The sequence below is a fragment of the Bemisia tabaci genome, unplaced genomic scaffold, assembly GCF_918797505.1.
Source record: "Bemisia tabaci unplaced genomic scaffold, PGI_BMITA_v3".
Taxonomy (NCBI): domain Eukaryota; kingdom Metazoa; phylum Arthropoda; class Insecta; order Hemiptera; family Aleyrodidae; genus Bemisia; species Bemisia tabaci.
In genome coordinates, this window is record NW_027311774.1 from 1 (window position 1) to 12,392 (window position 12,392).

At 37.5% G+C, this 12,392-nt stretch overlaps 1 protein-coding gene across 1 annotated transcript in view; it reads right to left on the minus strand.

Annotated features, from left to right (window-relative positions):
* Positions 1 to 6,536: 6,536 nt before the first annotated feature.
* Positions 6,537 to 12,392, minus strand: part of LOC109031664 (Cyclic nucleotide-gated ion channel subunit B) — a 49,713-nt gene continuing 43,857 nt past the window's right edge. Inside the window, exon 9 of the mRNA XM_072305924.1 lies at positions 6,537 to 6,752. Within this exon, the coding sequence (XP_072162025.1) occupies positions 6,587 to 6,752 (166 nt within the window). The 3' untranslated portion in view covers positions 6,537 to 6,586. The remainder of the gene's footprint in view (positions 6,753 to 12,392) is intronic.

Consider the following 12,392-nt stretch of genomic DNA (forward strand, 5'->3'; position numbering starts at 1 on the left):
CGAGTGTTCAGTTAACCCGCCGTGCCCACTTAACCCCAGGCTACCCTACAGTTTTTTTAAATTCTTACAAGCTGCAGGTTGATTATTTACATGATTATTTAAAGAGAGTAAAGTCAACGGGGGCACAGGAGTTGTTGGTGCTCTAAAGTTGAAGAATGAAAGAACAAGCAGTGAACTCCAACACAATGTGTTGATAAGGCGCGTCATTAACTCACACATATCAACCCCTTTAGTTTACAATTACAGAGATTTCAAAATAGGCAAGTAGCACAACAAGAGAATTCATACGATCCAACTCTTCGACGACGCACTTTGACGAGATTGTGAATGTAGAAAGCCATTCGAACGAGTTTAAGTTTTTTGATCTGCCCCCAGCAATATCTTATCAGATTCTTGAAGAAAAGTGCTACGGAATAATTTAAGCGAAGAAAGGAAAAGTTCCGTTGAACTCCTGAAAGATACAGTCGATTTAAAGGTATTTTTGGAGCTAAAATATCCAAATCACCGGTATCTATAGTAAGGAAAAAATTGTTAAGTACTCGCGAAACAATTTTTTCGAAAATTTGATGGATCCCAGCGTGACGGTGAAATGGGAAATCGAGTGAAAGTAGGTAATTAGGTCTGACTGTGACGAGGACCGCGAGGGTCGCCTTTTGTTCTTCAGCTGGGAAGCGACGCGGCGAACCGAGCCAGGACCGGGACACTACCTGGGTTTTGTGCCTGCCTGAGCACTGTTTTGGCCTGATAGGGGAGTGAATTTCTGTATGGGCCACGGTTAGCACATGGTCTAATGAGTCTCGAGGCTCATCACAGATTGCACTTACCACTATCCTGCTGGCCCCGGCTATCAGAGCAAGGAGTACCAAAATTTGAAAATCATAACACCGTTGTGGAGATCCGTCAAAGCAACGTTTTAAACAAAACGAAGAAGTGAAATTCTCATTCAACGAGTGCCGACCTGATCAGCCATCCTCGAATCAGTTCGCTTGCTTCTGCTTATATATGCATATTTTGAATCAGCGCGCCCCATTCTAAGGTTTTTTTAAAAAAAAACCAAGAAACGTAGACTCTTGGTATTCATTACACATAAACTAGAGACCCCCAGAATGAGAAACAACTTTAAATCATAATTATTGACGGATAAATAAACTTTTTACACGCTTTGGAAAATCTCAGAAGTTCGCGGTAGTCACTTTTCGGTAAGGAACTAAGGGACTCGGTTATTGTATCGAGTGGGGGGTCAAAACGATCGCAAAGGCGGTATACTACGTATACGCAGAGATGGAAAATTTCATGAAATTTATTCGAGTGAAATTTCACGCGTGAAATTTCATGAAATTTCATGAAATTTCACGAAATTTCATGAAATTTATTGAAACTTTTGAGGATACATTCAAGAGGCCAAGAAACGCCTAGAAACGGTGATTCTCGATATTGAGATTTTTCAGCCCCCCCTGACCTAACCTAACCTCACCACCCACTCTTCCAGCAGCTCAGTTTTTTATCACGAAGATTTCGGTGTCATGTCAGATGTCACTTATGTAAGTCATGCGGGTCCTTAATTTTCGTAAGTAATGCATCATTGACACTTGAGTGCCTCCGCTCCACCACAAGAACAATTTCCTCCACGCATCGGCATGAAAATACTAGTTTTTTTATGAGGGGGGGGGGGGGGACTTTTATTTGAGAAACGTTGGAGAAAAAAACGGAGCCGAGCACGGCTTTTCGGCTTTTTCGCCATTATTCACATCTCTGAAAACATAAAAGTACTAAAGTAAAACGTTTCTAAAAGGGTGTGATGTTCTTATAATCTTGTCCACGGCCACGCGATTTGCTGGGTACATGTCTGTTTACATTTGGTTTGGAGGTTAGGTTAGGGCTAACTTTCTCTAAAACCCCCCTTGTGCCCCCTCCTTTGGGTGTAGCATCTCATTAGTGGGCCATATTCTGCTGCATCAGCAGGAGGATCATCTGAACCGTTTTCCGAGGCTTAGTAACAATATTTCTTTGAAAAATCAACAAATTTCAATTTTTTTGAAATTTATTCGGGCCTTGTGAAATTTCATGAAATTTCACGTGAAATTTCATGAAATTTCACGTGAAATTTCATGAAATTATCAAAACGTGAAATTTCACTTTCCATCTCTGCGTATACGCGCCAAAATTCCCAGTTAGCAAGATCGAGCTCCATCGCCGATTCTAGCGGTGGACGGTGCCAAAGCGGAATCGCTTATCCACATAGAGGAGCGGCAGTGTAGCTAGAGATATTCACCCGTTTGAATGGAGGTGGGCTACTTCCCCAAACGGTATTTTACCAAAATACCCAAGAAAACACCTAACCAAGAAAGAGGGCGCTGGTGTCGTTTTATGAAATACCTTCCCGGAGACGTAAACATTAGAAATTCTTATATTTTCGATTCAAATTGTCAACAGTTACCGTGAAATGCCGATGTTGTCGTACCTCATTATATTAAGATTTATGTTTTGCGGAATTGCGGATTGTAGGCGCCACGAAACTCAAAATATGTTTTACTTTTTATTATTTATATTTTTCTTAATAATATTTTCAGCAGAGAAAAATCTGGCCTGGTAAGACATGAAAACCGCGAAAAAAGACTCGTAAGTACAATCCCCGGAATAAACGCCGACGTACATATTATTCCGGAATTACGTCCGGCCGGCCGTTCGAAGTTTAACGACGAACAGTGCTGCCACTATAGCCGCTTGAGCACATGCTATATTATAGAAAAACAAGCAATGATATACATTTTTTGAGAAGTAACGATCACGCACTTTAATTTTATCAATTCATGGTCATAATGAATTCGATTAAAGTAAAAAAAAAAATTGATGTATTTTACGTAGGAAACAAAAACCAGGAAGATACTAAACAATGCTGGTGCAATTGTGTTGGCACCGCTGTTCGTCGTTGAAGGACCAGCGGGAAACTTCCGGTCGAACGTGCTTCCGGAATAATGCGTCTGCGTTTATTCCGGGGAAATAAGGAGTTTTTCAGGGATTCCATGCCCATCCGGGCCGGGTAAATAGTCGCAAATTGGAGGATAAATCCAAAAAAAACCAACAGATCTTCATCCAAACAAGGGCAACTAGAAAAAAAAAAGGAATGAATCTGAAGATTCAACACATGAAGGCCTTATCCTGATCAATGTACCGAAGTCAACTTTTGGCAAAGAATGAGGTTGAGAGTTTAAAAAATTCGTCAAAAAATTTCCGCATGGCTGTGTATACTACTTTCTTTTCTTGAAAACTATTGTAAATGAAGAGGATGTGATACAAAATTTCTGAAATACCTCTCTTATCGGGAGCATTCATTACGCACAGCAGTTTTTCCGATTTTTTAGACCCCCGTTCCCTCCTTCATAAAGCATCCGGGTGGATTTCTGTAGATTTTCATTTTGGGAATTTTTTTTCCTTCAAAAAAAATTTTACAGTAGGTAATCCACAAAGCATTTTTTAGAAGTAGTATACTATGTAGAATCATATTTAAGTGGAGGGGTCAACTTCTGTAGGGCCAATTTTTTTTTTTTTGCTAGTAAGTGAACGAAAAAAGTCTACTTTGTCAACTCCAGCCAGTCTCATTTCACATCCTGTATTTAGTACTTGCAAGGCTTCTTTCCTTCAACTTAAGGTTTTTTATTGCTTTTTCAAGTAAGAGAAGTCAAGTGAATAAAAAAATGATGAGGATAATACTTTAAAATGACTTACAAATGGTCATTTTTGGAATTTCAGTACGGAAAAGGCTTAATATTCTGAAAAACACACTTTTATTTTAATCCTCCTAAGAAAAAAAACCAATCGAAGATACTGAAAATGCATTAAAACTCTCAATGATACCCTTAATTAAACTAATCTTCTCATAAAACCGATTTGATTCTTAAAAAAATAGTCTTTACAGTCGTTTTTTCACCGATGGCCGGAGTTGACAGGTAGTACGGAGTTGACATAGATGAAATTACAAAACGAAGTTATTTGAAAAAATAACGAATATTTAACTAAAGACTAAAATCTAATGAACTGGAACAAACAATTGAACAAAAATATTACACGAATGTCAAATAAAGCTCAGTTTTACAACGTTAAACGTCATTGGGCCGGAGTCGACAAGGTCGGAGTTGACATAGACGAAATTACAAAACAAAGTTATTTGAAAAAATAACGAATGTTTAACTAAAGACTGAAATCTAATGAACTGGAACAAACAATTGAACAAAAATATTACACGAATGTCAAATAAAGCTCAGTTTTACAACGTTAAACGCCATTGGGCCGGAATCGATAAGGTCGGAGTTGACAGAAATGAAATTACAAAATAAAGTTATTTGAAAAAATAACAAATATTTTACTAAAGACTGAACTCTAATGAACTGGGACAAACAATTGAACAAAAATATTACACGAATGTCAAATAAGAGCTATGTTTTACAATGTTAAACGTCATTGGGCCGGAGTTGACATAGGTGAAATTATAAGACAAAGTTTTTTGAAAAAATAACGAATATTTAACTAAAGACTGAAATCTAATGAACTGGAACAAACAATTGAACAAAAATATTACACGAATGTCGAATAAAGTTCAGCTTAATAACGTTAAACGTCATTGGGCCGGAGTTGACAAGGTCGGAGTTGACGCGGCCGGAGTTGACATTTGAGTGTTTTTCGCGGGAAAGAAAGTGTCCACGATGCAGAATACAAACAAAACCGATTGTTTTGAGGTTCGATCGTGCAGGTACATCATATACTGAATTATATCACTGGCGCCACTTCCCCAGTATGAAATTTTAACATAAATGGAGTTGACAGTTTCAAATTACCATTTTTAGAAATCCAAATATTTGATGCAGAAAAGGTTTACTTATGTTTATCAAAGCAGTGTTTCCGATAGCCCGGGACCTCCAACTCTTGAAAAAACACAATCACGATGGCTACCCTGCGCGCGCACTATCAGCTATTTGCTCCGGAATGCGCGAAAATAGCTCCGCCGGAGTTGACACCAAAGCTAGCGACACAACTTTCTATGTATGGTGCACGTTCCCCTGACTTTTAAATAGTTTTCTAACAATTTTTCAGTAGACCCCATCTATTCAACAATTTAAATAAAGCATCAAAATTGTGCAGGACTCCGCCAAAAAGTCAGCAGAACAGTTCTTGTGTTCGAATTTAGCCTGGCGACATTAGCCGGAGTTGACATTTGCACTATTAAAAAAATTCCCGAAAGTATGCTTCGGCATTTAAAGTAGATTTAACAATTTTTTAAGATTGCCAAGACCTACCGAAGTGTAAAAAAAAATAAGTTAGACATATTCCGTAGATTACCGCCTCGAAATCATCCGGCGACAGCAAAATGAAAATCTACAGAAATCCACCCCGATATCTTTCGAACGAAACAAGATATTGAGGCCCGATTTGGACGAAAAATCGTCTAAAATTGCATACTTTAAGATTTTAAAGGTCAAAATCCCAAAATTAAATTTTTAACTTAACTTATGTGCTTTTTTCAGTTTTTGAGGAAAAACAATTTCTTTCAAACAGATTAAACTGAAATTTCACATTTTTTGATTTGAACCAAAACCAGTTTTTTAAATCGCTCGTCTTTTTTTGCATCCAACGAGTGGTCGTATAAGCTGGGGAACCGAACGGTTCCGGAGTTATGATCGATTGAAGTTTCCGCTCAACGCGCGCCGACCGATTTTCGCGCGCAAAAAAGTCGGATTTGACTGTTATTAAATCAGATTTAATGTTCAAACTGAGCAAAATGCATTATCAGGGACTCTAGAGGGTCGCTGAGTCCAGAAAATACAGATACTTCCGAAAAATTCACGTTTTTAAAATTACAGCTCCGTAGCGCTATTTTAGAGGCCCACTGAGCGCCGACCGGCCGCTCAGTGGTCCTGTACGGAGCTGTAATTTTAAAAACGTGAATTTTTTGGAAGTATCTGTAATTTCTGGACTCAGCGACCCTTTAGAGTCCCTAATAATGCATTTTGCTCAGTTTGAACATTAAATCTGATTTTATAACAGTCAAATCCGACTTTTTTGCGCGCGAAAATCGGTCGGCGCGCGTTGAGCGGAAACTTCAATCGATCATAACTCCGGAACCGTTCGGTTCCCCAGCTTATACGACCACTCGTTGGATGCGAAAAAAGACGAGCAATTTAAAAAACTGGGTTTGGTTCAAATACAAAATTGTGCTTTTTCAGTCTAGTGTGTTTAAAAGAAATTGTTTTTCCTCAAAAACTGAAAAAAAAACACATAAGTTAAGTTAAAAATTTAATTTTGGGATTTTGACCTTTAGAATCTTAAAGTATGCAATTTTAGACGATTTTTCGTCCAAATCGGGCCTCAATATCTTGTTTCGTTCGAAAGATATCGAGGGTCACAGGTTTTGACTTCCACCCCCCCTAGCGCCCCCCCCCAAAATTTTTTGGGGGTCTGAAAATTTGGGGAAAGAAGCGCTCCAGTATTAGTAACTGATAGACGAAGTTTGAATAAGTTTTAGTGGGGGGGGGCGAAAAATGTCGTTTTTGCATACGGCTCTTTGACTTTATTTGCAAAATTTGTAATCAAGTTAGCAGCTGATATGATGCCTTACCTGACCGATGAGAACAGCAAAGACAAATACTCCCATGAGCCAACTAACTGTCATGAAAATGTATTCTTGTTCATTTTCTGGCCGTGGATTTTTCCCGATGGAAGTTGCAGTTTTTGTGGCAAAATAAAAACATCGGATATACCTATTAACCAAATAATTCATCTAGGTAATTTCTTGCTGATAACAAAGGTCTGCATCAGAAAGCATATTTTGAATGTGTATGAGAGTTGGCACGGTCATACTTCGTGCAATTTCAACCTACTATCGAACCCACCGTCTGACAATTTGATGACATTTTTTTACTCATATTAATAGACCTAAGGTTTTGTGCAAAGTTTTACTCCTAAAGTTGAAAACTCTTCGAGAAAAAATATACTGAAATTTTGAAAAAATTTCACAAAAATCAATTTGGGCCCCAAGTAGCACAACTTGCGATAAGTAGCGATTACACAGTAAAAATATTGCAATTCCACTGAGTTTTGTGTATGTTGCCTAGCTCCAATCTGAAGGCCAAAACTTAATACAATAAAATCGAAGTAAGTTGCTATCGTTCATTGGATTGCATATTGCTTAAAGAGCCTCCCTAAAAATGGCCCCTTTTCGGGAACCCGGGGATTTCATTCGTATGTGGCTTAAATGAAACCTTATGATGAGACAAGCCTCCAGTAAAAATTTTAGCTTGAGTATATGTCTTGTTTCCGAGATACAGCGTTGCAAAGTTGGCATATTTGAGCTTTAAAATTCTCATATTTTTATGGATTTTCTTCCAAAAACCAACTTCAAAAATGACTTTACAATACTTACACGAGGTGCACACGATAAATTATAATATAAAAAGTCTCCAGTAAGAATTTTGACTCATGCGTAAGCCTTGTTTTGGCAGTACAACGTTGCTAAGTTTACATTTTTCAGCTTTAAAAAGCTCATTTTTTAAAGTTTCTCATTCACAAACCGCTATTACTGAAGATCGAACTGTATTTTGGGGCATAGAATCAACAATTAGTGATACTCGTAGATGCATAGTATAATTTATAAAAGGATACGATAATACAGTGTTGCAAAGTTTTCAACTTGTATCTGGGAAAATGTCTATTTTGTGTATTATTTTATTGAAGACAAGATTGAACAATCGTTGATAGGTAAGTGATATTGTGAAAAGAAGAAATGTGGAGGACTTTTGTCAATCCTAGGTGAAAATTGGAATTAAAATGGCACTGTTGCCAATTTTATTTAAGTTCCTCTTAACATTCCATTATAAAATAAGTTTAAAATAAGGATACTTCCAATAATTGTCTGATTTTAAAACGTAATCCAAGTGAATTTATGGCATACAATGAATGGCTCAGCATCAGTGTTGCTTTCAAAATCTAAAAAATTCTACCTTGCCTTGGTTGTCAATTTTACTTTTTTTTAGGCAGAATGCAAAAACGAACATAAACTATGGAAACGCTCCAGTTTTTTGAGTACAAATAAATCTTGATACAGACAATACATTCATTGTTCCTTAAAGAATAGAATATCTTCGACTTAAGAATTACAAATGATGAGAAAATTAAATTTAAAAAAATAAATTAAATAAATAAATCTATAGAAAAAGAAATTAAAAGAATAAAATACTTAAAATTATTAAAATATTGTTGCATGGATTTGTCAAAAATTATTATTTCGGCATAGCTACTAACTATTTTTTCATTAATAAGTTGTTAAAGTTCCATTTTTGTTGAGGGTTGTCCCCATAGTATTAAGACCTCTGTGTCACAGTGACAACATTCCGAAGAGAATAGGACCAGGCTATTGTCATGTTTCATACTTGTATTTCAAAATGGATTTAAGCATTCACATTATGATCTCGGCACTGGATGTAAATTCTTGGTAGCATGCGCTGACCCCTCCATTCTGATAAAAAATACATCCATCTCCCAGTGACATATATCTGGAAAAAAGTTGCATTTTCTCAATACGCAACGGTGCAGTGTCTTGGCAGTGCCAATCATAACAAGCTCGTATATGTATAGAGCATGTTGAAAACATATCTTTGATCCAGATGCCTCAAAATAATTGAGATACTTGGTAAAAGTAAAAAATCGGCAACATGTTTAGGTACTTGCTATATATTTGAAGGCAAGACTATACTCACGTATCAATCGAAAAAAATATTTTCACGGATATTCATGAATAAATATAAAAAAAAAATCACAAAAGACTAAACAAATTACCAAAAAAAAATTAAACAAAATAAAAAAAAGTAAAAAAATTAAATTGGAAGCATCTTTATTTTAAAATCATTTTATTATTTTTTGTTTGAAAAGAATTATGAATAAACTTGGCAGCAGTATTTTTTCCAAAACCAATCGTTACCTGGGACTGACATCAGCCCTTGATGTTTTGCCTTGATACGAGTTAAGATACCCATTGAAGTCGTGTTCAACAAGAAAAAATCATAATCCATACAGAGTTCAAAGTTTTAAGCATGGCAACGCTGTATCACCACCGGTCAAAAAATTATTCTTCAAATACAAACATTCATCTACAGATGACATAAATGGTTGATTTCCTGCCTCAAATCGTGATTAAATTCTACGAAAGTAGCTTCTTAAACACAGAACTCAAAAATATAGACATTTTTAAAGCTCAAATATATAAACTTTGCAACCCTGTATCATTAAAACTATACTTGCATTTTTAGTTAAATTTTAACAAAAGCCTTAATCTATCATAAAATTGCATCTAAACCCCAAAAACATATCTTTTAGCGGTCACTAAGTTCGTTTTTAAGTTAAGAAACTTGATAAAATGAACATTTTTTATAGGTTTTTATGTCAACTTTGCAACGTTGTTTTAACAGAATTAGTAGTATTAATGTTTCAATTGAAATATGCATTCGATAATAATACTAACATTTGATAAAATGTCACAAAATATCATAAAACATCCAATTGAATCGTTCTGAGAAAATAAGATACCTGAGAATATGAGAATTTTAAAGCTCAAATATGCCAACTTTGCAACGCTGTATCTCGGAAACTAGACGTATACTCAAGCTAAAATTTTTACTGGAGGCTTACCTCATCATAAGGTTTCATTTAAGCCACAAACGAACGAAATCCCCGGGTTCCCGAAAAGGGGCCAAAAAAGGCCCTTTTTTAGGGAGGCTCTTTCTGACACATGGAGCTATCATTTTGCTGATTTTTTGAAATCGGCATAAATTGACTAAATGATGTAAAAATATTGAAATTTAATGGGAAAAAAATTACAATTTTATTGAAATCAAATTGCAATTAAATATTTCAAAATTTTAGTTGGACTGTGCTACTTGGGGCGCGGAGTAAAATTAGGAGGGTCGTTCAATGTAAAGAATGACGTAAAAAATTAAAAAATCAAGCGACTGAGATTACTTAACATTTTTGGACGTTACCACGAGAAACACATACTTTGAGAAACTACTTGATTCAGACTTTGAGAAAAATAGTTTTCATGATGAATATCTAGGTATATTGCTTGTTTCTAGAGAGACAACCCCTCTCGGTGGGCCATATAAGTGCTGCCACACTCGGCAGACCGAACCTACTCTCCAGGTCCCAATAGCTCTAATCATATTTGTGGAGTTTAATGTCTTTGGAAGAAACCAAAAACTCGAGGATTTATATCTGTCGTAGCCAATGACCGCAATCAGATAATGTTGACAATAGCCAGCCAAAGTCGACAATGCTGAAATGACCGGCCATTGTCAACATTGCCTGGCCAAACGTCCAACATTTGTTGATTTCGGTCTTTGGCTATAACATGCCGAAAACCCCGTTTTATGTTGTAATGCATAACTCCCAAGGCAGTGCCACGATTTTGGATGTCTTTGAAAACATTATACTTTAAGTAAAATATAGGCTTTATGCCCGTGAAGAGGAAAGTTTGGGTATTTCGGCTTATGATTTTTTTTTTTTTTTTTGTCAACTTAGTGCCCTTTAAGTGAAGGGGCGTTTTTGTGAAACTTTCGCGCAAACCCGAAGTCATAATCTTAAACCGTTCCAAAATGGTGGCCGGTTGAAGTATAAAATAAAATGGCCGAAAATTGGAGACATTGGATTTTTTGCCGATGACATCGGGCTTGCGAATTTTTTTTTCGTTTTCATGTTCTTCTGAGTTAGTTATCACAAGAGGGATCTTTCCATTTGATAAAAGGGGGGGGGGGGTCTGTCACCTCCCCCACGGCGGGGACCCCTGGACATATACCGGTAAACAAAGAACGAATGTTAGCATTTTAGTGCGTGTATCTTAAACAAAATATTACGTAGAATACGATTCGTCAAAAAAAATTACTGAAATTACCTCCTAACTATTAACCGAGTCATTATAAAACAAACTGATCGTATTAAACACAGGAGTCGCATAGACAGAAAGTTGGAAATGTAGCCACCGTACGTTACAATTCGGACAACTGAAAATCTCAATACAGAGGTAAAAAGCTCATTCGAGTGTAATTTTCCCTCAAATATATTAAGTATTAACGATTTAATAGGAAAATTTGCGCCCATTTAAAAGGGCTCCTTGATATTCCCCTCTAAAATCGATGGATTCAAGAGAAAAATGAGAAAAAAAGTAGCTGATGGTAATAATTTTTGTTCCGTCTTTTTATAAAATCCGTAATTTCGGTCACAAAAATGCTATCTTTACAATATAATTTATATGATAGTAGATTGGAAAATGTACGCTAAGTCCAAAAATTTATGAATTATTCGCGAGGAATCAACGCGAAACACGCGTTCCCGTAAGGTAGCGGTGGCGCTGTGCATAGTGAGCTTTGAGACCTAGTCTACCGTCCGCTCAGTCCATCATGGAGCGACCGAAAAAACGGTCACGGCGCGGCGCGCCAGCCCGGCGAGATTGGGAATATCGCACTATCTATAAGTCGGATTGCATTTTGCAAAAAAGGAACAACGAGCCCAGATCGCACACATTATGCTGTGGATATCCGCACAATATCCGTGATCTTTGGATATCCAATTAACATCCATAGAATATGTACAGGGATTCTTTGGATGTTCATAAGATATCCAGCCACTAAACCTATGTTTTGAGTATTCCACAAATATCCATGAACATTCAGTGTAGAAAATGATAAGAGGTGTTGTCAGCTAAGTTTACAGCAATTTTCTTGTCGCGCACAGTACAGAAAATGTTACATTTTTTTATTCGTCGATTGCTACGGCTGTGTCTGTACGTGACGAAAGGCTGCGCCATCAGTGTTACGAAGAGAATTCCCCCTTTTCCCCCCCTTTCTGCGTCCACTGATTTTTCGGCACTCACGCCCCGTTTAGTGCCTCCTCTCATTCCCCATAGACCCTCTGATCTCAAAGCCTGCTCTTCTGCTCTGTGTTTATGATTCACTCGCCTCTCCTTGCGCCATCACACATTTGCCCCCTTTCAAGCTCTCACTCCCACATTTTGTATCCATACTTCGCCAATAGATTTCGCTGTCTGGTTTCGGTTCGCGTTCCTCAACAGATTTTCATGTTTTGCTTCATGGGGTTTGCGGCCGGGGCCGGTAGCCCTCGAGCCTCTCACACAGCTCCTCGTATAGATCGGCTTGCCTCTGCTCCTGCGACGTATGAGCGCGGACGGATCAAGTGCCTATTCGATTCCTCCTTGCTTCTCTCCATAGACCCTTCACCTTGCCAAGTCGCCGCTTCCGATACCGGTTTGTGCTTGCACACTTCAAGCTAGGAATGGCATTGGCTCCCTAGTCATCCCCCCGGTCGCCACCTCCGACCCCGGTCCGTGCTTGCAC